This window comes from Mizuhopecten yessoensis, unplaced genomic scaffold (assembly GCF_002113885.1).
Source record: "Mizuhopecten yessoensis strain PY_sf001 unplaced genomic scaffold, ASM211388v2 scaffold11149, whole genome shotgun sequence".
Classification (NCBI taxonomy): domain Eukaryota; kingdom Metazoa; phylum Mollusca; class Bivalvia; order Pectinida; family Pectinidae; genus Mizuhopecten; species Mizuhopecten yessoensis.
In genome coordinates, this window is record NW_018408904.1 from 106,657 (window position 1) to 134,622 (window position 27,966).

General features: G+C 40.1%; 2 protein-coding genes across 6 annotated transcripts in view; one reads left to right on the forward strand and one right to left on the reverse strand.

Annotated features, from left to right (window-relative positions):
• The window catches only part of LOC110466947 (monocarboxylate transporter 5-like), a 25,270-nt gene extending 23,240 nt beyond the window's left edge, over positions 1 to 2,030 (forward strand). For all 4 annotated transcript variants that reach the window (XM_021523767.1, XM_021523769.1, XM_021523766.1 and 1 more), the window contains exon 5: positions 741 to 2,030. In XM_021523767.1, coding sequence (XP_021379442.1) covers positions 741 to 880 — 140 coding nt within the window. In that variant the 3' untranslated portion in view covers positions 881 to 2,030. The remainder of the gene's footprint in view (positions 1 to 740) is intronic.
• A 20,732-nt stretch (positions 2,031 to 22,762) lies between these two features.
• LOC110466946 (monocarboxylate transporter 12-like) overlaps positions 22,763 to 27,966 on the reverse strand; it is a 32,004-nt gene continuing 26,800 nt past the window's right edge. For both annotated transcript variants that reach the window (XM_021523764.1, XM_021523765.1), the window contains exons 2-3: positions 25,572 to 27,600; positions 22,763 to 25,425 (exon numbers count right to left, since the gene is read on the reverse strand). In XM_021523764.1, the coding sequence (XP_021379439.1) occupies positions 25,142 to 25,425; positions 25,572 to 27,417 (2,130 nt within the window). In that variant the 5' untranslated portion in view covers positions 27,418 to 27,600 and the 3' untranslated portion in view covers positions 22,763 to 25,141. The remainder of the gene's footprint in view (positions 25,426 to 25,571; positions 27,601 to 27,966) is intronic.

A 27,966-nucleotide genomic window follows, 5' to 3' on the forward strand; every position in this document is an offset into this window, starting at 1 on the left:
AGGTTGTTATAGTTTAGTATTACTATAACTAATAGTTAGGTTGTTATAGTTTAGTATTACTATAACTAATAGTAAGGTTGTTATAGTTTAGTATTACTATAACTAATAGTGAGGTTGTTATAGTTTAGTATTACTATAACTAATAGTGAGGTTGTTATAGTTTAGTATTAATACAACAGTCAGTGAAGTCGTTATGTTCATTATGATTCCTATTAATGCAGTCGTCATTCACTGCTTTAAGTGAAATCACAGGGACTTGACACGTTCCTATGACCTAGAATGAAAAATAATACACCATGGTTCGACCCCAAGATCATTGTCAATAATAAGTGATCTGGGGGTCGGACCATGGGATTTATTTTTTCATTCTGGGTCATTGGAACATGTCAAGTCCCTGTGAGTGATGTATATATTATGAGTGCAGTCGTCATTCTTCTGTTAGTGACTAATGATGACTATAACCATTTTTGTATTGTAATCGCTATTAACTACTATAGGCCGCCTAGTCCAGTCGTAATTCATTATAAGTAGTGTAGCCTTCATTTTTTACACTCCCTGTTAGCGTGATTTACTTTAGTCGGTAGTATTGCTTCAGTGAACGCGTTTGTTATTCTTTATAGCCGCGGAAATTACTGTAATGATTTTGCAATAAATGAATTAATTGTACCTTTACCTTTAAAGCGACGTTCATCAGGATTATAAATTAAGATCTAACGTTCGTTGCTTCTGTATGTCTACAGGTTGGCTGTATGATATCCACGGGACCTATAACGAGACGTTCTGGTCGGCCGGCAGCTGCATCATCGTCGCTGGTTGTGTTTACCTTGTTGTTCCACTTTGGAAGCGTTGTAAAAAGTCGAAATCGTTCTTATGTATGTGAACAGAAATCGTTCTTATGTATGTGAACAGAAATCAAGTATATTTTGTAATCGATATCTTGCCTATCTCTATTTAGATATTAATATATTACAGGTGAATTTCATATCAATTTCTATTGTTTGTTTTAGGTGAAATATACTTCAGATTGTTTAAGATGTACTTGAAAATATATTTTGGCTATAATAAAATAAACATAACCCATATTAAAATTCCGATGCTAATGACACATGTGATATACTGCTGTTTTAACACTGATGATAAACTTCTAGATGGTGTATTTGTCATCTGCTTCAAATAGTGTGATAGATATATTTGTTGCATTTTAACCGGTAAAATATTTGGAATTATCAATTCGATGGGAAATTATTTCTGCACTGCTGTTAGGATATACTAAATGTTCTATCTTCACATAGGATGATACAAGGTTCTTCGTCGATTTTATACTGTCTAACGGAATATTCGATAAACTGCATTCAATTCCATAGATACATTGTAAGTGGTTGTTTTCATACATCTCTTTGGTATCATTTTTGTAGGCAAAACGCACCCTATAATAGCAGAAAAACTATAGAAGTACATTGAGTAGCCAATTCAAAATGGCGCAGTCTGGACCAGTTTATTTGCCTTGGTACCCTTTCTCTCAACTAGGCTGCGCTTTTTGTTAATGATACAGGCCAGGACCGCCATCGTTGTCAGAATCCTGACCAAACGAGCGCAGAGTTTTATTTGATCATTAAATCGTTGGTTTGATCTTCCATGTTGTTAACATGGGAGGTGGTACATCATTGGTGTTCAACAACAGGCATTCAGCACGGTTTACCTAATGGAAGCATGCGAGGTTGAAAATTACGGGCACTTCGATCGCCAATTTGACACAAGCATTTTTGACTAATATCCGTTATGATCACAAAATCAATGTAGTGCAGAAGTAATCTGTTCACGGTGAATTAGATAGGACCGATCGCAAGAAATAGAATGTAGAAAGGAAAGGAATATCCCTTTTTGTAGATGTAAATGTTGTTGTCCTTTTTAATTTGTAATCACACTGTCTGGTACTGTCCGTCAGTTTATCTTGCTTGTTCTCGCAATTAGTTCATTTTTTTCTGAAATTCCGTATGTGTGATGAGGTTTGGTTTGGTTTAATTGTGCTCAACGTCCTATTAACAGCTAATGTCATTTAAGGACGTGTCTCCATGTGTGTAGTGTATGAGTGCTTGCGTGTGTGTATGCAGGAGACAGGGTATACTGTGTGCTTGCCTCTTTGTGATAGCGCGGATCTGATGCCGACTTTATAGTGCTGTGCGGATCTGATGCCGACTTTATAGTTCTTTCTTACTGAAATGCCATGCCGAAGGCACCAATCACAACATTCCGCCCAGTCACATTATGCAACGGTTGGCCCATTTGTTGCCATTCCCCTAAATGCTGAACGTTAAGCAGGAAATAACAACTATCATTTTTAAAGACTTTGGTATGTCCCGGCCTGGGGACAAAACCCATTGCCTTCTTCACCTGGGGGAACGCTCAACATTAAAGCCTAAAGTGAGTTGTTGCCAAGCAAGACCCTAGGATATAAGAGGTAGTTAGAAGTAGAAAGAAAGATAAAGATACCAAATATTGCAATGGGCGCAGCAGATTTATTTTGCTCGCTTTTGTGTCCCCAAATAGAGGACACCAAATTAAATCCCCAACTCTGCAAGGGGTTCCCACATAAGTCGCCCTCCTACGATACACTTTTCCCGATCCCCAACCTGCAGGGGTGATGTGTGATGAGAATCACACGAAGATGCTGTTATAAAAGGGTGCTTGCGCGAAGGTTTTACGACAGCTTATATTCACCTACACATTTGAACCTGGTGACTGCAACTTGTCCAACGATTTCTGCTCCACTCTACTGATACTTTTTGTGTGTGATAAAAACCATATGAACAAGCGCATAGCGATAGGAATGCTGCTGTTTACGACAAATAGGTCACTTAAGATGACAGGATATCAAATATATTAATACCGAAGTGACCTAAAAACCGTTATCCAAAGTCAAAGCCGACAAAATTAGGACAAAATATGATCAAAGAAAATATTTACACGGTGACCCTTGAAGAAAAATGGCACACCAATGAGCACTATGGAAAACATTTACCCTCGTTATCACACTAACAAAGATGTGTTGGCGATCATGAAACTTCCACACAGTCTTCATAAACCTGCATTTTATGTTTGTTCGTCAGCAGATGTTATTTTTTCACGGAAGTCCCAAAATCAACAACGACATGTCTGCGAAGAGAAACAGATTTGTGTCACTTATGGCATCGACAAATAACGTCTTTGAATCTTATAACAAGTCGTAAGAAAAAAAGCATTCTCGTGAGTAATTTCCTTCCACAACTAAGTTCAGAATTTTCGACATGACGTCATAATTTAGAGGACTGCATTTATACCCCAGCCTCGCATTTAAAATACCCTGCTTCCTTGTTTTGGGGCAAATAAATTTTCATTTCAAAATATTTTATTAAATCAATCGATTCAATGGGAATTGGGAAACAGGCTATGCCTATAGAAGCCCTCTCCCTTGGGTAACATACATTTCAAACAATAACATAATTATAATTTAGACATTAACATATTAGCACTGGCTTGGAACATTAAATAGTACTTAATACTTAATAGTCTCTGTCTATCTCTGAACTAAGCAAAATAAAAAAAAATAAAAAATTGAATTACTAAGATAAAACAAATATATTTGTTGTTTTTTTGTTATTTTTTCTTCGCATAGTAACCAGTATATATAAAATATATTTCAAAATGGAAAGCCATGTTTGTATACTCATTTGTAAATAATCAAATTTCATAAATTTTACAACATATATTAATATCAAAGACTGGAACCTTCATTCAATACAGTAGATATTAAATATTATTAGTTGAATAATTTGGAACACCAACAAGTCCTCTATCACCACTCCTACTCCAGATAACAATTATAACTGGGCAGCACTAAAATGTCCATGCACACCACCACTGTGTGCTTACCCAGTCATTGACAACCCAGAGCAGGAGCCGTGTTGAAGGAGTATTCATGTAGACATGTATACATACGCATTGGGACTATACTTAACAGTTATTTCAAAATCTGTTAGTAGACTCAATATATTTCTGAACACATACACAAATAGCAGAATTAGGATCATGACTAAGGTGGTTACCTCCCCTAGTTAGTATATTGATATTATTTACTAAATGTTCAATCAGGTTTAAGTCAAGATTTAAATGTAGGTTTAGTTGAATGTTAAGCAGCAAATGAGACAGAGAATCTAATAGGTTTTGTCTTTGGATTATATACCTCGGGCAGTATAGAGGGGCAAATAAATCACATTGTCGACACGTAACGACAAAACGAATACCTCTCCGTTATCGATTTGAGATAACAGAGTTTCGATCCACATTAAGTAAACCCAGACGGCTACACACCTTTGCTTTCGTTGTGAACTTAACAAGATACACAATGTCATCATTTCATACTAGACTGACATGGCATTGTTGATAGACACCATCTTCCTGAGCAGAAAATGAGAATATAGTATAATACCTGAAACTTTATCAAGCAAAGGCTGATGACAGGAACATAATGCTACAACGACACAAAGTCAGATTCAACCAACCAATGTAGCGACATCTGAATCCTTTTGCAAACATAATACTTTACCCTGCTATATGACCCCTGGGTGGTCGGTTGGCAAATCGATATCGGACTCGACTTTCACCAAGTCTGCCGGGGTTCGATTCCCCGATCGGACGTGAAAAGGTATGGGTTCACCTGCCCGATAACGTGGGTTTTCTCCGGGTACTCCGGTTTCCTCCCACATTAAGACCCTCAGCGCGCTAACACCCGGGACAAGTGATTCAGTAATAACTTGTTTCATAACTATTGTAAAATAAATAAAAGTTTAGATATTTATATTTTATACGACTCCTGGAAGTACTAGTATGATTTCTGTATATCAAAACGTTCACCGAACGATTTTTATCAAATAATAAAACATCAAAGAATTGGCCGAGTCAACTTATATCGGATATCACATCAGCAAACACAAAGTAAATGGGGGCTCACTTAGATATCCCCCTTTCCACGAAAAGTGATGAATCTGACCTTTGACGACCTAGACCGATAATCATGTTAAAATTTGTTCGTTTGTTTGGGGTTGAACGTCCTCGCAACAGCTACGGTCATATGAAGATGAATGCCAATGAACACACCGCGCGGCATATGTAGTTGGAAGCCAATGAACACATCGCGCGACATATGTAGTTGGAAGCCAATGAACACCGCGCGACATATGAAGTTGAATAACAATGAACACACCGCGAGACATATGAAGAGGAATACCAATGAACACACCGGGCGACATATGTAGATGAATATTAATCAACACACCGTGCGACATGTGAAGATGGATGCCAATGAACACACCGCGCGACAAATAAAGATGAATACCAATGAACACATCGCGCGACATATGAAGATGAATATTCATCAACACACCGTGCGACATATGAAGAGGAATACCAATGAACACACCGCGCGACATATGAAGATGGATGCCTATGAACACATCGCGCGACATATGAAGATGAATATTCATCAACACACCGCGCGACATATGAAGAGGAATACCAATGAACACACCGCGCGACATATGTAGATGAATACCAATGAACACATCGCGCGACATATGAAGAGGAATATCAATCAACACACCGCGCGACATATGTAGATGAATACCAATGAACACATCTCGCGACATATGAAGATGGATGCCTATGAACACACCGCGCGACACATGAAGATGGATGCCTATGAACACACCGTTAAAGATATTCAAAGAGTTACAATGGGTGCAGCAGATTAATGAAGGGGTTTTCAGAAGTAGAAAACATGGCAGAAAACCCCACGATTCCTCAGGGGGTTCTACATTAGTCATATCTTACGAACACATGCAGTGGGAAACAGCAGGCCAAGTCTTTCCCCATTCATGAGCTATCTAGTATTAAAAACAGGACGTTCGCACGGACGCATAAACAAACTGTCAAAGCAAAAATACAAAGGCATGCAGCAGGTTTCCTCGGATAGCAAGTTTCCTTGAAAATATTGATTTTATTGATGTCAATACAAAATCTAGCACTTGGCACATCCGCTTAACATAGAAAGAGGTGCGAAATTTCCAGATTTCGATATAATTTGGTCATTGGTTAGGGATTCAATAGTTTGGAAATCGCAGTGGTTTATCACTTACTCTAATTTTAATAACCACCGGAATGCGGCATCTTCCTGGGCATCCGAAGAAGTAGACAATAATGGTGGCGGTCCTGTCAAACAGTTTCCATTTTTTAAGGGAATTCTTGATAGGACAAGTGCTACTTTCGGGGGATTTGGTTCGAATCCACAACCTTAGAGACGACATCAATCGCTTAGCTGCAGTAGAAATGAGGGAAAGTAAAACCGGAAAGCTACCGAGACGTAAAAATGATGGAGCTAAAAAGTCTTTAGCATATAGACACAGTACTTATACATAGAGTACTGATGTGATCTAAGACAGCCACAGTACATAGAGTAGTGATGTGACCGAAGACAGCCACAGTACATAGAGTAGTGATATGACCGAAGACAGTCACATTACATAGAGTAGTGATGTGACCTAAGACAGCCACAGTACAGAGAGTAGTGATGTGACCGAAGACAGCCACAGTACATAGAGTAGTGATGTGACCGAAGACAGCCACAGTACATAGAGTAGAGATATGACCTAAGACAGCCACAGTACAGAGAGTAGTGATGTGACCGAAGACAGCCACAGTACATAGAGTAGTGATGTGACCTAAGACAGCCACAGTACATAGATCAGTGATATGACCGAAGATAGCCATATTACATAGAGTAGAGATGTGACCTTAGACAGCCACATTACATAGAGTAGTTATGTGACCTTAGACAGCCACATTACATGAGTAGTTGTGTGACCTAAGACAGCCACAGTACATAGAGTAGTGATGTGACCGAAGACAGCCACAGTACATAGAGTAGTGATGTGACCTAAGACAGCCACAGTACATAGGGTAGTGATGTGACCTAAGACAGCCACAGTTCATAGAGTAGTGATGTGACCTAAGACAGCCACAGTACAAAGAGTAGTGATGTGACCTAAGACAGCCACAATACAAAGAGTAGTGATGTGACCGAAAACGGCCACAGTACATAGAGGAGTGATGTGACCTAAGACAGCCACAGTTCATAGAGTAGTGACGTGACCTAAGACAGCCACAGTACAAAGAGTAGTGATGTAACCTAAGACAGCCACATTAGTAGTGATGTGACCGAAAACGGCCACAGTACATAGAGGAGTGATGTGACCTAAGACAGCCACAGTATATAGAGTAGTGATGTGACCTTCAATGTAAGACAGCAACAGTATATAGAGTAGTGAGGTGACCTTCAATGTAAGACAGCCACAGTACATAGAGTAGTGATTTGATCGACGACAGCCACAGTACATAGAGTAGAGATATGACCCAAGACAGCCACAGTACATAGAGTAGTGATGCGACCGAAGACAGCCACAGTACATAGAGCAGTGATGTGACCGAAGACAGCCACAGTTCATAGAGTAGTGACGTGACCTAAGACAGCCACAGTACAAAGAGAAATGATGTGACCTAAGACGGCCACAGTACAAAGAGAAGTGATGTGACCTAAGACAGCCAAAGTACAAAGAGTAGAGATGTGACCTAAGACAGCCAAAGTATATAGAGTAGTGATGTGACCGAAGACAGCCACAGTACAAACAGGAGTGATGTGACTTAAGACAGCCACATTACATAGAGTAGAGATGTGACCTAAGACAGCCAAAGTATATAGAGTAGTGATGTGACCGAAGACAGCCACAGTTCATAGAGTAGTGACGTGACCTAAGACAGCCACAGTACAAAGAGTAGTGATGTGACCTAAGACAGCCACATTACATAGAGTAGAGATGTGACCTAAGACAGCCAAAGTATATAGAGTAGTGATGTGACCGAAGACAGCCACGGTCCATGGAGCAGTGATATGACCTAAGACGGCCACAGTACAAAGAGTAGAGATGTGACCTAAGACAGCCACAGTTCATAGAGTAGTGATGTGACCTAAGACAGCCAAAGTACATTGAGTAGTGATGTGACCTAAGCCTGCCACAGTACAAAGAGTAATGATGTGACCTAAGACAGCCACAATACAAAGAGTAGTGATGTGACCGAAAACGGCCACAGTACATAGAGCAGTGATGTGACCGAAGACAGCCACAGTACCTAGTGTAGAGATGGGACCGAAGACAGCCACAGTACATGGAGTAGTGATGTGATCTAAGACAGCCACATTACATAGAGTAGTGATGTGACCTAAGACTGCCACAGTAAATAGAGGAGTGATGTGACCTAAGACAGCCACAGTACCTAGTGTAGAGATGGGACCGAAGACAGCCACAGTACATGGAGTAGTGATGTGATCTAAGACAGCCACAGTACCTAGTGTAGAGATGTGACCGAAGACAGCCACAGTACAAACAGGAGTGATGTGACTTAAGACAGCCACATTACATAGAGTAGAGATGTGACCTAAGACAGCCACAGTACAAAGAGAAATGATGTGACCTAAGACGGCCACAGTACAAAGAGTAGTGATGTGACCTAAGACAGCCACAGTACATAGAGTAGTGATGTGACCTAAGACAGCCACAGTACCTAGTGTAGAGATGTGACCGAAGACAGCCACAGTACATTGAGTAGTGATGTGACCTAAGACTGCCACAGTACAAAGAGTAATGATGTGACCTAAGACGGCCACAGTACAAAGAGTAGTGATGTGACCGAAAACGGCCACAGTACATAGAGCAGTGATGTGACAGAATACAGCCACAGTACATAGAGTAGTGGTGTGACCGAAGACAGCCACAGTACATAGAGCAGTGATGGGACCGAAGACAGCCACAGTACATAGAGTAGTGATATGACATAAGACAGACACATTACATTGAGTAGAGATGTGACCGAAGACAGCCACAGTACATTGAGTAGTGATGTGACCTAAGACAGCCACAGTACATAGAGTAGTGATATGACATAAGACAGACACATTACATTGAGTAGAGATGTGACCGAAGACAGCCACAGTACATAGAGTAATGATGTGACCTAAGAAAGCCACATTACATGGAGTAGAGATGTGACCGAAGACAGCCACAGTACAAAGAGAAGTGATGTGACCTAAGACAGCCACAGTACAAAGAGTAGAGATGTGACCTAAGACAGCCAAAGTATATAGAGTAGTGATGTGACCGAAGACAGCCACGGTACATGGAGCAGTGATATGACCTAAGACGGCCACAGTACAAAGAGTAGTGATGTGACCGAAAACGGCCACAGTACATAGCGTAATGATGTGACCTAAGACGGCTACAGTACAAAGAGTAGTGATGTGACCGAAAACGGCCACAGTACATAGAGTAGTGATGTGACCGACGACAACCACAGTTCATAGAGTAGTGATGTGCCCTAAGACAGCCACAGTACATAGAGTAGTGATGTGACTGAAGACAGCCACAGTACATAGAGTAGAAATAAGACCTAAGACAGCCACAGTACATAGAGTAATGATGTGACCTAAGAAAGCCACATTACATGGAGTAGAGATGTGACTGAAGACAGCCACAGTACAAAGAGAAGTGATGTGACCTAAGCCAGCCACAGTACAAAGAGTAGAGATGTGACCTAGACAGCCAAAGTATATAGAGTAGTGATGTGACCGAAGACAGCCACAGTACAGGGAGTAGAGATGTGACCGAAGACAGCCACAGTACATAGAGTAATGATGTGACCTAAGACGGCCACAGTACATAGAGTAGTGATGTAACCGAAAACGGCCACAGAACATAGAGTAATGATGTGACCTAAGACGGCTACAGTACAAAGAGTAGTGATGTGACCGAAAACGGCCACAGTACATAGAGTAATGATGTGACCTAAGACAGCCACAGTACATAGAGTAGTGATGTGACCTAAGACAGACACATTACATGGAGTAGAGATGTGACCTAAGACAGCCACAGTATATAGAGTAGAGATATGACCTACAAAGTAAGACAGCCACAGTACATAGAGTAGTGATGTGACCTAAGACAGCCACAGTACATAGAGTAGAGATGTGACCTAAAACGGCCACAGTACATAGAGCAGTGATGTGACAGAATACAGCCACAGTACATAGAGTAGTGGTGTGACCGAAGACAGCCACAGTACATAGAGTAGTGATGTGACCTAATACAGCCACAGTACATAGAGTAGTGAGGTGACCTAAGACATTCACAGTACATAGAGTAGTGATGTGACCTAAGACAGCCACAGTTCATAGAGTAGTGGTGTGACCGAAGACAGCCATAGTACATAGAGCAGTAATGTGACAGAATACAGCCACAGTACATAGAGTAGTGATGTGACCGAAAACAGCCACATTACATGGAGTACAGATGTGACCGAAGACAGCCACAGTACATAGAGTAGTGATGTGACCGAAGACAGCCACAGTACATGATGTGACCGAGGACAGCCACAGTACAAAGAGTAGTGATGTAACCTAAGACAGCCACATTACATAGAGTAGAGATGTGACCTAAGACAGCCACAGTACATAGAGTAGTGATGTGACCTAATACAGCCACAGTACAAAGAGTAGTGATGTGACCAAAGACGGCCACATTACATGGATAAGTGATGTGACCGAGGACAGCCACAGTACAAAGAGTAGTGATGTAACCTAAGACAGCCACATTACATAGAGTAGAGATGTGACCTAAGACAGCCACAGTACATAGAGTAGTGATGTGACCTAAGACAGCCACAGTACATAGAGTAGAGATGTGACCTAAGACAGCCACAGTACACAGAGTAGAGATGTGACCTAAGACAGCCACAGTACATAGAGTAGTGATGTGACGTAAGACAGCCACAGTACATAGAGAAGAGATGTGACCTAAGACAGCCACAGTACATAGAGTAGAGATATGACCTAAGACAGCCACAGTACATAGAGTAGAGATAAGACCTAAGACAGCCACAGTACATTGAGTAGTGATGTGACCTAAGACAGCCACAGTACGTAGAGTAGTGATGTGACCTAAGACAGACACAGTACATAGAGTAGTGATGTGACCGAAGACAGCCACAGTACAAAGAGTAGTGATGTGACCGAAAACGGCCACAGTCCATAGAGTAATGATGTGACCTAAGACAGCCACAGTACATAGAGTAGTGATGTGACATAAGACAGCCACAGTACACAGAGTAGTGATGTGACATAAGACAGCCACAGTACATAGCGAAGTGATGTGAAATAAGACAGCCACAGTACATAGAGTAGTGGTGTGACCGACGATAGCCAAAGTACATAGAGTAGAGATATGACCTAAGACAGCCACAGTACATAAAGTAGTGATGTGACCTAAGACGGCCACATTACATGAGTAGTTGTGTGACCTAAGACAGCCACAGTACATAGATTAGTGATTTGACCGACGACAGCCACAGTACATAGACTAGAGATATGACCGACGACAGCCACAGTACATAGAGTAGAGATGTGACCTAAGACAGCCACGGTACATAGATTAGTGATTTGACCGACGACAGCCACAGCACATAGACTAGAGATATGACCGACGACAGCCACAGTACATAGAGTAGAGATATGACCTAAGACAGCCACAGTACATAGAGTAGATATATGACCTAAGACAGCCACAGTACATAGAGTAGAGATATGACCTAAGACAGCCACAGTACATAAAGTAGAGATGCGACCTAAGACAGCCACATTACATAGAGTAGTGATGTGACCTAAGACAGCCACAGAACATAGACTAGTGATGTGACCTAAGACAGCCACAGTACAAAGAGTAGTGATGTGACCTAATACAGCCACAGTACATAGAGTAGTGATGTGACCGACGACAGCCACAGTACATAGAGTAGTGATGTGACCGACAACAGCCACAGTACATAGAGTAGATATGTGACCTAAGACAGCCACAGTATATAGAGACCTACAATGTAAGACAGCCACAGTACATAGAGTAGTGATGTGACCTAAGACAGCCCCAGTACATAGAGTAGTGATGTGACCGAAGACAGCCACAGTACATAGAGTAGAGATGTGACCTTAAACAGCCACAGAACATAGAGAAGAGATGTGACCTAAAACGGCCACCGTACATAGAGTAATGATGTGACCTAAGACGGCCACAGTACAAAAAGTAGTGATGTGACCTAAGACTGCCACAGTACATAGAGTAGAGATGTGACCGAAGACAGCCACGGTACATAGAGTAATGATGTGACCTAAGACGGCCACAGTACAAAAAGTAGTGATGTGACCTAAGACTGCCACAGTACATAGAGTAGTGATGTGACCGACGACAACCACAGTTCATAGAGTAGTGATGTGCCCTAAGACAGCCACAGTACATAGAGTAGTGAAGTACAAAGAGTAGTGATGTGACCGAAAACGGCCACAGTAGAGTAGTGAAGTGACCGAAAACGGCCACAGTACATAGAGTAGATACGTAACCTAAGACAGCAACAGTATATAGTGTAGTGATATGACCTTCAATGTAAGACAGCCACAGTACATAGAGTTGTGATGTGACCTAAGACAGCCACAGTATATAGAGTAGTGATGTGACCTTCAATGTAAGACAGCCACAGTACATAGAGTAATGATGTGACCTAAGACAGCCACAATACAAAGAGTAGTGAAGTGACCGAAAACGGCCACAGTACATAGAGTAGATATGTAACCTAAGACAGCAACAGTATATAGAGTAGTGATATGACCTTCAATGTAAGACAGCCACAGTACATAGAGTTGTGATGTGACCTAAGACAGCCACAGTATATAGAGTAGTGATGTGACCTTAGACAGCCACAGTACATAGAGTAGAGATGTGACCTTAAACAGCCACAGTACATAAAGAAGAGATGTGACCTAAAACGGCCACAGTACATAGAGTACAGATGTGACCTAAGACAGCCACAGAACATAGACTAGAGATGTGACCGAGGACAGCCACAGTACATAGAGAAGTGAGTTGACCTAAGACAGCCACAGTACATAGAGTAGTGATGTGACCGAAAACGGCCACAGTACAAAGAGTAGTGATGAGACCATAAACAGCCACAGTACATAGAGTAGTGATGTGACCGAAAACGGCCACAGTACAAAGAGGAGTGATGGGACCTTAAACAGCCACAGTACATAGAGTAGTGATGTGACCGAAGACAGCCACAGTACATAGAGTAGTGATGTGACCATAGACAGCCGCAGTACAAAGAGTAGTGATGTGACCGAAGACAGCCACAGTACATAGAGTAGCGATGTGACCATAGACAGCCGCAGTACAAAGAGTAGTGATGTGAACGAAGACAGCCACAGTACATAGAGTAGTGATGTGACCTAAGACAGCCACAGTACATAGAGTAGAGATGTGACCGAAGACGGCCACAGTACATAGATAAGTGATGTGACCGAAGACAGTCACAGTACAAAGAGTAGTGATGTGACCTTAGACAGCCACATTACATAGAGTAGAGTTGTGACCTAAGACAGCCACAGTACATAGAGTAAAGATGTGACCTAAGACAGCCATAGTACATAGAGTAGAGATGTAAACGAAGACAGCCACATTACATAGAGTAGTGATATGACCGAAGACAGCCACAGTACACAGAGTAGTGATGTGACCTAAGACAGCCACATTACATAGAGTAGTAATGTGACCTAAGACAGACACATTACATGGAGTAGAGATGTGACCGAAGACAGCCACAGAACAAAGAGTAATGATGTGACCTAAGACGGCCACAGTAAAAAGAGTAGTGATGTGACCGAAAACAGCCACAGTACATAGAGTAGTGATATGATCTAAGACAGCCACATTACATAGAGTAGTGATGTGACCTAAGACTGCCACAGTACATAGAGTAGTGATATGATCTAAGACAGCCACATTACATAGAGTAGTGATGTGACCTAAGACAGACAAATTACATGGAGTAGAGATGTGACCTAAGACAGTCACAGTATATAGAGTAGAGATATGACCTACAAAGTAAGACAACCACAGTACATAGAGTAGTGATGTGACCTAAGACAGCCACAGTACATAGAGTAGAGATGTGACCTTAAACAGCCACAGTACATAGAGAAGAGATGTGACCTAAAACGGCCACAGTACATAGAGCAGTGATGTGACAGAATACAGCCACAGTACATAGAGTAGTGGTGTGACCGAAGACAGCCACAGTACATAGACAAGTGATGTGACCGAAGACAGCCACAGTACATAGAGTAGTGATGTGAACGACGAAAACCACAGTTCATAGAGTAGTGATGTGCCCTAAGACAGCCACAGTACATAAGAGTAGATATGTAACCTAAGACAGCAACAGTATATAGAGTAGTGATATGACCTTCAATGTAAGACAGCCACAGTACATAGACAAGTGATGTGACCGAAGACAGCCACGGTACATAGAGTAATGATGTGACCTAAGACGGCCACAGTACAAAGAGTAGTGATGTGACCTAACCACAGTACATAGACAAGTGATGTGACCGAAGACAGCTAACGTACATAGAGCAGTGATGTGACAGAATACAGCCACAGTACATAGAGTAGTGGTGTGATCGAAGACAGCCACAGTACATAGACAAGTGAGGTGACCGAAGACAGCCACAGTACATAGAGAAGAGATGTGACCTAAAACGGCCACAGTACATAGAGTAATGATGTGACCTAAGACGGCCACAGTACAAAGAGTAGTGATGTGACCGAAGACGGCCACAGTACATAGATAAGTGATGTGACCGAGGACAGCCACAGTACAAAGAGTAGTGATGTGACCTAAGACAGCTACAGTACATAGAGTAGAGATATGACCTAAGACAGCCACAGTACATAGAGTAATGATGTGACCATAGAGTAGTGATGTGACCTAATACAGCCACAGTACAAAGAGTAGTGATGTGAGCTAAGCAGCCACAGTACATAGAGTTGTGATGTGACCTAAGACAGCCACAGTACAGTAGTGATGTGACCGAAGACAGCCACAGTACATAGAGTAGAAATAAGACCTAAGACAGCCACAGTATATAGAGTAGAAATAAGACCTAACACAGCCACAGTACATAGAGTAGTGATGTGACATAAGACAGCCACATAACATAGAGTAGAGATGTGACCTAAGACAGCCACAGTACATAGAGTAGAGATGTGACCTAAGACAGCCATAGTACATAGAGTAGAGATGCAAACGAAGACGGCCACAGTACATAGAGTAGTGATATGACCTAAGACAGCCACAGTACATAGAGTAGTGATGTGACCTAAGACAGCTACAGTACATAGAGTAGAGATATGACCTAAGGCAGCCATAGTACATAGAGTAGTGATGTGACCGAAAACAGCCACAGTACATAGAGTAGTGATGTGATCTAAGACAGCCACAGTACAAAGAGTAGTGATGTGAGCGACGACAGCCACAGTACATAGAGTAGTGATGTAACCTAAGACAGCCACATTACATAGAGTAGAGATGTGACCTAAGACAGCCACAGTACATAGAGCAGTGATGTGACCTAAGACAGCCACAGTACATAGAGTAGTGATGTGACATGAAGAAGAGATGTGACCTAAGACAGCCACAGTACACTGAGTAGAGATATGACCTACAATGTAAGACAGCCACAGTACATAGAGCAGAGATGTGCCCTAAGACAGCCACAGTACACCGACATTTCGAGGTAACCTGAGGCTACCTCAGTATATCGGATAGAGAGGTGGCTTGTGATAGAAACGATAAATACAGAGAGAGGACGCACTAAGTAACCACATTGTTAGAGGGGAAAGATGACATAAGGTAGCCACAAATTACATTGAGGGGAGAAGTGACCTGATATAGACACAGCTCATAGATGTAATAGGTGACTTGAGGTAACCACAATACATTGAGGGGAGAAGTGACCTGAGATAGACACAGCTTATAGATGTGATAGGTGACCTGAGGTAACCACAATACATTGAGGGGATAAGTGACCTTATATAGACACATCTTATAGATGTGATAGGTGACCTGAGGTAACCACAATACATTGAAGGGATAAGTGACCTGATATAGACACAGCTTATAGATGGGATAAGTGACATGAGGTAACCACAATACATAGAGGGGAGAAGTGACCTGATATAGACACAGCTTATAGATGGGATAGGTGACATGAGGTAATCACATTACATTGAGGGGAGAAGTGACCTGATATAGACACAGCTCATAGATGGGATAGGTGACATGAGGTAACCACAATACATAGAGGGGAGAAATAACCTGAGATAGACAGCTCATAGATGGGATAGGTGACATGAGGTAATCACATTACACTGAGGGGAGAAGTGACCTGATATAGACAGCTCATAGATGTGATAGGTGACCTGAGGTAACCACAATACATTGAGGGGAGAAATAACCTGAGATAGACAGCTCATAGATGGGATAGGTGACATGAGGTAACCACAATACATAGAGGGGAGAAATAACCTGAGATAGACACAGCTTATAGATGGGATAGGTGACCTGATAAAGACACAATACATTGAGGGGAGAAGTGATCTGAGATAGACACAGCTTATAGATGGGATAGGTGACCTGATATAGACACAGCTTATAGATGGGATAGGTGACCTGAGGTAACCACAATACATTGAGGGGAGAAGTGACCTGATATAGACACAGTTTATAGATAGGAGATGTTAAATGAAGTTGTTCTCAGTTGCCTTTCTTCATTCGTGTAGTGTTAGGTGTAATTGTGTAATGAGACTAAAATGTATAGTCAGTCTACCACAGGTCATAGTTGACATGATCAAAAGCCATTCAGCAGAAGAAGGTGTTTTTTTTGTGCCAGTGGGCACAGGTAAGGCAGTTATATCGATAGAAAAACTTTAGTAGCACCCTTTCGGTATATGTAACCCGACGGCTTATGTACACTGAAACCTCAGTCGTACGTTATTGACACGAACGTAGTTATCTGCAGTGAGGAAAAGGTTACATTTAAGAACATACATGCACTTACGATATGTACACTTGTGTTTCGGATCAGGTCGAAAGCTCAATTGTTAGTATATCATCCACGAGTGCGTACACTGACAGTGTGGTTATACTTTTGGTCTTCATAATCTACAATGCCTAGATGACTGAGAATTATTGCAATCTGAATAATTCTTATAATCATTTGTTTTCTTTTCAGCTTTATAGTGTACCTATAATATAGCGGTACTAATTAGACCACAGCACTGCGTACTGGAACAGTGTACCTATAATATAGCGGTACTAATTAGACCACAGCACTGCGTCCTGACACAGTGTACCTATAATATAGAGGTACTAATTAGACCACAGCACTGCGTAATGACACAGTGTACCTATAATATAGCGGTACTAATTAGACCACAGGACTGCGTACTGACGCAGTGTACCTATAATATAGCGGTACTAATTAGACCACAGCGCTGCGTACTGGAACAGTGTACCTATAATATAGCGGCACTAATTAGACCACAGCACTGCGTACTGACACAGTGCACCTATAATATAGCGGTACTAATTAGACCACAGCACTGCGTACTGACACAGTGTACCTATAATATAGCGATTCTAATTAGACCACAGCACTGCGTACTGACACAGTGTACCTATAATATAGCGGTACTAATTAGACCACAACACTGCGTACTGACACAATGTTCCTATATACATCTCGTATCCTAAAGACTAATGTGGCACTCCATTATAACCCGAGTGCTTATAGAGTACCGAGACAAGTCAACCTGCATATGTTTACAAACATTAATACGTACGGCAATATAATACGACCAGTGTAAATGTTATAACGCTTTTGACAGTCAAAATCATGTTACCTAAACCAGGTATAAGAGAATGCTGGGAATCGCAGGATTACATCTCCCTGAAATGAATTCAACTTTGGCAATGCAACCTACGGTGGCTGATTTGTGCCATTTCGTTGTTTCGTCTTTTCGCAACGAAATGGCACAAATCAGCCACCGTACAAACAGTTTCTCGAGATCAGCTATTAATGCTACTATTTGTAGAATCTCGACGCATAACATCTTCCAGTGGGCGTTAAGACTTCCTGTTGAATGTTACTTAAACTTCTCTTCTCTGAAACTGTATTGTTCATGTAGTTTATCATATACCTCCATTACGAATACAAACCCTGGATGATAGTATGTTCACAAAAACCGTATACGGTAGTCAACAAATAAAGATATGAATATTGATAAATGTTTACTGAATCCGATGGTGTATACATACGTGTACGCGTCAATGAGGCAAGAGCTCAAGAGAGCAGGCTGTTCACTCGTGAGTTACAATGTATTCAAAGTCAATGAGGCAAGATTTCAAGAGATCGTAGCTGTTCACTCGTGAGTTAAAATGTATTCTCAGACAATGAGTAAGGGGATCGAAATTATTAACCCGCAAGTTAAAATAATATACAGACAATGAGGCAAGAGTTCACGAGATCGGGCTGTTCCTTCGTGAGTTTAAACGTGTACACCAGTCGATGAGGTATAATAGATTGTAGTTTTTTACTCATCAGTCAAAATGTATTAACAGACAAATGAGTCAAAGAGTGTTGCTCTCTACTTATATTACTTGTCAGTTAAAATGTTTACAAAGACGGACATCGAGGTAAGAGATCGTTGCTCTCTACCTTTCCCAAGGTGATTGAGTATATGCATGTATTCAACACTGATGATAGTACCATACATATTTAGTTGTTATGATGACACTGAACCATTCGTTCGTTCTGGGTTTTGCGTCGTCAGATCCGGTCACATATGTCTTGTCCATTAAACTTGTTTTTACTGTAGGCAGGCAGATGTCAGTAAGTGGTTTTTTTCTATAAGTATAATTTTACATATATCTTATATCAGACTTTATAATGTGTTACAAGAGAATCTACAACAGATCATGGTACGCCAGAACTCCCAACCTTTCCACATGTTACCTTAATGAAAACCAGGAAAAACAGCTCATTATGCATTGAATTGATAAAAATATACCTGATATCTGACCGTCTGTCATTCCCTTGAAATTTCAAGACGAATGTCCATTTAATGTACCTCCGAAAGATATATCCGATTGTGATGATGTATCCAGGATTGGTATCAACAGTGTCGAGACCCCATGTAGTGAAGAGTAAACCTGAACAAGGCTTATCAAAGTTCTCTAAAAAGATCGATCTGCACATTTCTTAAACACATATATAAAGCAGGAGCGTTTTTTTGAGATATAGTCACAATAAAAGGAAATGCGAATGCCCTTTTTCTGTATTATATTGCATGTTACCCAATGAAACCTCATTTTGATATGAAACGTTTCATCGGAACGATCGGTACATAGTGCCTCCAACATATCGATCATATTGTGTATTCTGTTGTTGTCGTACCTCCGTGGTTCCTTTTCGTCTTTTTTTTAATATTGACATAGGTTTTGTTTCAATAGTTTCTTCGCATTGTCAACATATCCAGACAACACAGTAATGTTACAATCTTAAGTGAAATTACAACCGTACAGACCTAGATTTGTACAGTCGAACATACCCAGACTTGTACAGACCGTACAGACCTAGACTTGTACAGACCGTACAGTCCTAGACTTGCACAGACCGTACATACCTAGACTTGTACAGACCGTACACCTAGACTTGTACAGACCGTACAGACCTAGACTTGCACAGACCGTACATACCTATACTTGTACAGACGTAAATACCTAGACTTGAACAGACCTGGACTTGTACAGCCGTACATACATAGACGTGTACAGGCCGTACATACCTAGACTTGTACAGCCGTACATACCTAGACTTGCACAGACCGTACATACCTAGAGTTGAACAGACCTGGACTTGTACAGCCGTACATACATAGACTTGTACAGACCGTACATACCTAGACTTGCACAGACCGTACATACCTAGACTTGCACAGACCGTACATACCTAGACTTGAACAGACCAGGACTTGTACAGCCGTACATATATAGACTTGTACAGACCGTACATACCTAGACTTGCACAGACCGTACATACCTAGACTTGTACATACCGTACATACCTAGACTTGAACAGATTGTACATACATAGACTTGTACAGCCGTACATACCTAGACTTGTACAGACCGTACACCTAGACTTGTTCAGACCGTACAGACCTAGACTTGTACAGCCGTACATACCTAGACTTGTACAGACCGTACACCTAGACTTGTACAGCCGTACATACCTAGACTTGTACAGACCGTACATATACATAGACTTGTACAGACCGTACATCTAGACTTGTTCAGACCGTACATACCTAGACTTGTACAGCCGTACATACCTAGACTTGTACAGACCTAGACTTGTACAGACCGTACATATACATATACTTGTATAGACCGTACACCTAGACTTGTACAGACCTAGACTTGTACAGACCGTACAAACCTAGACTTGTACGAAGAAGACAGAAAAATTAACACGGTTTAATAAAATGCAAGTTTTATTTTCAACGAATCATTATCAAATGACGGAATCCATATATACATATTATGTATTATAAGTATTCAACAACTGAAATAATCAAGGCCAAATTAACTCTGAATTATGTCTCAATGGTTCAAAACGGGATAATGGTATCGATTTATTTCAATTGAATTCAAACAAAGAAATGGGTAATTTCTAAATAATACAGTATTACACACATAAATTATCAACTTAATAGAAATATGGCAGTGCATCGATCGTACTTTGATGTGATGGTTTCTGGTCTTGCCAGATATAAACAGATTAATGAAAAAAAGGTATCTGCAGTAAGATAATCATGAGAGGGTATTCTTTTAGTTAATTAAACAGATCGACAAGTGATACGGAATGAGATCAACTAACCTGGACTACTTATAATTATAAACGTATAAGTTCCGAATAAACAAGAAAGCAGGGTAAAATAAATTATCATTTATAAAAGTATGATACGTCAAATAAAAATTACTTTTCACGCAAAGTCTACGTATTTATTGCCAGAGACATACTGGAACAACAATAATATACAACAAAGAGTAACAATAACAAGACAATAAACTCCAAATCCCCTCGTGATGTAGGGACAGGTATCAAAGTGTCCCCCGCATTATACTAAATGTACACACATTGAGATACAATCTTCACAGTAGACATAAAGGGACATAAAGGGACATCAAGTATTGGCATTGAACTGCGTGTTTAAAACGAAAAACAGTTAAAAGTTTTCTTCAAAATTGGGTATATGTTTTGGTTGTGAAGTCGTTCTAGTCTTAACAATCCTTTAAGTAGGACAATGAGATAACGAAATGTTGCAAAAGCCATAAAACTGTGCGAGTCGTCCATCTGTGTTGAGAGCTCAGGTGGTAAATATAATATGCTATAAAACTGCTAACGATGAATTCATTGAAGATTTCTAGTACACTAAAGACAGATGCCATATAACTATAGAAACCGTACTCCGGTAATCTAATAACGAGCTCAACATGGTTTCAAACAATATGGAATGTGATGTATGCAATCTATATAACAATAATTAAATGAAAATACCGGTTGATCCAGATAAAAAATTATGAGTTAAACATATCTAATACATTTAAAGCAACTATATAGTATACGCCTTATTCGTAGTTATTCATTATATAAGATGTTACCAAGATTTTCCTGTAACCACACACGATCATACACATCAAAAGTGGCCAATAAATATGATATATTTGAACAGGAAGGCCTGCACTGGTTTAACCCTTGATTTATCTGTATTTTATCTGAAGAGAAGCCAACGCAATGCACTAATCAAACACAACAAGACTTAAAAAGCTAAACCTTCTGATGTAGGACTCAGCTTATCTTGGACTCTATGTAAAAGGTACCAACACAGTTATGCGAGTATTATAATGATTTGACCTAATAAATGAAATACCGCCGTTATACCACGTCTGATCAATAACCTTTCTTTCTGCCGCATATACAGAACACGATCCCACATTGCATAAAGTATTTTACTCCCAGATGTTCCATCAATACATCTTGGCAGTGTATATCTTTGGGACCGAATCGTTATGTCGGAAATTATACTCACAAATATTGTTCTAGTTTTCATTTCCAACCTATGAGCCAAGTCTCCTCGAAGATTTCATATCGATTAAAACAATATTTCGTCCCTCGGTGACTTTATACATGACGTAATCTAGTGTGTCAAGTTAGCAGTTACGCTATAACTACAGACGTCTAGTGTCAGTTTCATTTGAAAGGTAACCGAAACAAGGCTGTTATTCTGAATCAATGTACTGAACTTTATTTAGCATTGCACTCTAAGTGGTACACACTACATTCTAATGTATGGTTTGGTTTGGTTGTACAGGGTTTAACGCCCTATCAACAGCTAAGGTCATTTAAGGACGTGCCTCCGTGTGTGATGTGTATGTATGCATGTATGTACATATATGGCGGAGATAGGGTATGCTGGTGTATTTAGCGCGGTTCTGATGCCGACTTTATAGTGCTATTTCACTGAAATACCATGCCGAAGCATTCCGCCCGGTCATATTATACTTACAACGGGTGAACCAGTTGTTGCCATTCCCCTTAATGTTGAACGTTAAGACGGGAAATAACAACTACCATTTATATTGACTTTGGTATGTCCCGGCCTGGGGACAGAACCCATTGCCTTTCTTACCTGGACAATGTAGGATATTTGTTTTGATTTCGGAAATATAGTAAAACAATTAAATGACATGTGACTGAACATTCAACATCGTGACCTTCACCTTGCCAACTAGTACTGGAGCAAGAGGTCCAAAAACTGAACGTTGCACACCTATATCTTGTTTGTGTATTAGGCAATTTTTGTTTGTTTATCAAGAGGTCATAGTGCGGGCAACTAACGGATTAAGAAATAGATTAATAAAAGAAGTAAACGCATTACAGTAATGTATAGGAAAACAAAAAAGTTAAACTACATACAATGTAAAATAAATTTAACATTACACTTGGAATTTACCTGATAAAACACCTTGAAATCAGATACACTAAACTTGTTCCATTCTCACGATAATAACGTATTTTACAATTGAATGTTCGGCATAGGACATCCTAACCTTTTATTTAAGTTACAGCTCTATCATCCTAAAACATCAACATGGAGTCTGTTAAGTGCTACTGATTGTTGAAATATGTATGAACGCCTCGCCAAGTTTACATTGATACGTGACAGCATGCAACACTCTTCATTCCAAATAGAAACAAACAAACGTCTATACGACAGAGACAACCCTTGTTTCCAATGCATACTCTCTAGCTCTGTCAATAATTCAAGTGACGACTTTTTTCTTCTCAGATTACAGAAAACGTAGTCAGTCTGGCAGATGTTATTGTAGTATATGGACGTCATTTCAATCAATTCAATTGAAAAGGCACACACAATAAAAAACATAACTGCATATTCTAAATGATAGAATAATCTGCAAACAAATCAATAAAAAACCCACCAATGAACATGTATCCTACATGACGAATCGGATAGAAACAAATTAGGAAAATCTCTCCACATTATTTTAGTTTAATTTGAAGTTCAATTATCAAAGTTCATGCGGCAAAACAGCGAGATTCAGCATAAATACAACAAGTACATCATACGTACAGGGAAACCAAACGTTTCAAAGCTTTGCTTGGCACAAATCTTCGCTGATTATATGTGTATACATCATACGTACAGGGCGAAACGTTTCCATATTAATAGGTTACGTAATATTCCAACAGGGTATTTACACAAACACATGAATATGCATATCTGTTGTAAAAAATACAACCGCTCGTCTAGCTTAAAATGAAATAGAGGGAAATAAAATACTACAATTCGTTTTCAGATTCAGGAAATATGTATAAATAACTTTTAAAAAGCAATAGGAACAAATGTAAATGAAATGAGCTATCAATAACACAAAAAACAACAACAGCTTATTGTATAATCAGAATACGTTAGGTCTCTAGATCTACTTCCATAAATATATTCTGTCTGGTGGTGTAACAAGGATTACATAACATCTTTCGTTCATGGTTACGTAACACTGTACCAAAGCTGTTTATTATACATTACAATTGCTAACGTTATTTCGAACGCCTCAATAAACACCATGTTCCCGCAGTCTATGATGAAACAACAGTCTGCATAGCAAACGGTGTATAAAAAGCTGGACTCGGTGGTAGTTAATGCCATTATCATAATGACACAATAAAGAAAGTATGATACAGAATCAAAATATCAGTTATCATCAGTACAATGGGAAGCTGTGCACTAAATATAGTGTACGACCCACTCTCGACTAGCTATAGGGTACGACACACTTTCACATCTGACGTTTTAGAACATAAACATTAAAAAGCAAGGAATATTTCGACCTGATAATAAGTTTAACATTTCAGTGGAAATTGAAAGTATATGTCCTTTTTAGTCTAGTCATAGTGAAGAACAAACCTTCAGCCTTCGATGTAGCAGAACATGAAGTTTGATGAACTTGTACGAAAACTTGAAGAAACTATATTGCCTGGAAAGGAACATATAGATTACTGTTACCTAGTTTTAGTGCTCAACACCTCCTTTTACAAACGGGGCATACAAATAAATATGTTCTAGGATAAAATAAAGAGCTCTAGAATAAAATTCCTTACATAAAAACTTCAGGCTTGATGCAAATGGGTCCTGATGATAATTTATCTCATATCTAAAAAAAATGTAGGCATGCCCAATGCATCAAAAATCAAACATACACAAATGTAGTTTATGAAAACTAAAACTAAACTTAAGCGATGAACAAGTGGTAACTACCTAGTTCGTCCCGCAACTTTGGCTTTCAAACCCAAGGTTATTCGCAAAAATCCAGATTAATTCAGAGCACTGTAATATATCACGATCACTTATAAAACATATCACCACATCATGGCTGATATAGACTGTGGCATTTGGATTTCTTACTATAGTCCCATGTTCTTGTGATTACAATTACCCGGGCACCACAAGGCAGGTGTGTAAAATGTCTCCTGCTACACTACAGTCTCAATTTCTGTAATAATAAGATTTAAAAACGTTCTGGGTACTTCTTCTTGTAGTTCTTCGGTCAGTGGCTCCGCCTCGTCCGTAAACGTTTCCGGTCCATCTGAGATACTGATACACGTATTTTGTGGTTTCTTCTCGCGACACCTCCAGATGATCCGCTTCATATATTTACTAACAGGTATCACAAGAAGGGCTAATCCCGATGCTGCGATAAAAAATCCGCCAGCGTAAAACGTGTGGTCATAACTCCCGGAGTCATCATATAATTTTCCTACAACATGATGAAAATTGAATATTATTTTTTTCACGAGATTCAGAAGTTAGTTTAATAGAAAAAATATGTCCCGTTATAATCACAAATATTTCGCGAAACAGACAAGTAAGGCTGTGTCAACGACTGATTAATAGTTCGCTTACCTGCAACTGGTGGACCAACTAAATTGGCTATCCCTTGTAACAGCATAGTCAATCCGTAAGCATTCGTCAGCTTATCCATTCCTAAGTATTGCACTAACATCACTGAGCTCAGCACGTAATTAGCACTAACGAAAATTCCATAACATGCAGCCAATATGCACAGAACAGTTTGATCTATGAAGAGCGGCACCAAGGCCACACTTGTCCCAGCAACAGCGAGGGAGATCCCATACAACAGCTCTAAATGTATGTCACGATCTCCTACTATTCCATAAAGAATTTGTCCGAATGTGTTGGCAATTCCTAGAGATGATATTATCAAAGAACTCTTATCCTCCGATATGCCGAATTCCTTGGCTCTATCAACAATGAAAACATATGGTACGTCATACCAAAAATAAAGCATAAAATTAGACAACAAAAACACAATAAAAAGAGGATTTCTTAAAACGGCAAGGTCAAACATTGCTTTGAAAACTTTGATCATGTGAATCGGGATCTTCAACAGGTTGTTTACTCGACAAATGTCTCCTCCATCTGAACTTTCCTCGTCCATAGATCCTAGATGGAGCTCTGGACAACTACACGACCGTATTTCAAAGTGAGGCAGTTTCATTAGGTTTCCTCTATAGAATAGATCTTTTCTGTAAAGTGGATAATATTGAAATGCTTGTCGTTTTCTCCTTTGATTATCTCTCTTCCATACGCTCCCATTATCCATAAGAGATATCTTCGGTTCTCCGATGTAGCCGGTATCATCATTCAGTAAATGACCATTCTCTCTGCTACTATTGTTGATAACGGTTTTGTTTAAAGAGGGGCTGGTCACATTGTTCATTGAAGAACTACATGTAACAGCGTTTTGATGACTTGTTCGAAGAACATGCTGCCAGTTTTTGCCAGTTTTGGTAACTTCAACAACCAAATTCTCTGGTGCATGTTTAAGTTCATTTTGGATGTAAGTTGGTAGCTGAACTTGTGAGTAGCTCATATGTTCCAGGTCTGGTGTGTCTGAATCAGAATCCACATCATCCGTGTGACTGGTGTGTCTGCTGCGAGGATAGTCAGACAGACTCGTTTTCGATATGGATCGTGAAACAGTCTTTGATAATTTTTCAAATGCCTCCAGTTTTCTTTTCCATTGTTCTTGTGGTGAAAATTTCAAAGGCCGCAGTAGAAAACCACACACGACCAAGTTCAATGTAACACCACTTAGAATAAGGAACGATCCTCTCCACGTGTAATGTTCAATCAGATATTCAATAAGCGGTGCAAACAGAAATGTTCCTAATCCTGAGCCACAGACAGCTAATCCGGTCGCCAAAGCTCTCTTCTTCTCGAAATAGAACGCTACCATTACGATAGACGTAACATATCCAACTGACAATCCGAAGCCTGCTATAATACCAAGTGTAACACATAACATTGCAACGGAATTCGCAAACGTACTTGCAAAAACACCAATAAAAGCAATAAGTCCACCAACAACCTGCACTTTCCGACAGCCATACTTTGTTGCTAAAGCACTGGATATCGGTCCACAGATCAGAGGTACTCCGTAGAACAAAGAGGCAATCCATGACGTGTAACTTTTGCTTTCCTGAAAAACATCCAGCAATTCGGTAAAGAGTACTCCAAATGAAAAGGCGAACCCATCACTTATTAGCATTATCATGAAGGAGCTTAACACAATAACCCAGCCCCAGCCCCCATCGGGAGCAGGGGGCATGGAATACGCAGATGACGAAGAGTCCAGTGTATAATCACTGGAGGAAGACGAGGACGAAGAGGATATACTTTGAGATCGTTTTTTCTTTTTTCGTGAGCTGCTCTGGAGTTCTGCCATTTCTGGACAAGTGAGGTTTTGGTTTTTAAATTATTGCTGCTAAAGAACTCAGCCAAACTGATGGAAAATATAGATGAAAAGCACAATTTAGTCATTGGTCGGATCAGATATAATTTGCTTTCTACGCACAGTGTGAAGTCCCACGAATGGTTCGCCATGCAGCTGTTCCACGTTGGGAGAACTCTGAAATGGAGAGAGAAATTCAAGCCAATTAATCAACAATATTAAACAAAATATGTAAATATTAATAATACGATCAATCAATACACCATCAGCTTATAAAATACACTCCTACTGAATTTCCCTACGTTGGTTATACCTCGATTGTCTGTCAGGAGAAGGCTGCATACATGTAACACGTCTCTAAAACACAAAGGCCAAACACGCATGCTACAACTAGCATGTGTATTCGGCAAACTTTGGGGCAAATTATATTGTAGCCTGCATAATTAAGAGAGAAAGTATACTAAATGCTCAAGCATGTAGTGATTTTATACAGAGTCAGGCTGGCAAAGAACCTAAAAACTGTTTGAAGTATCCAAAACCAGT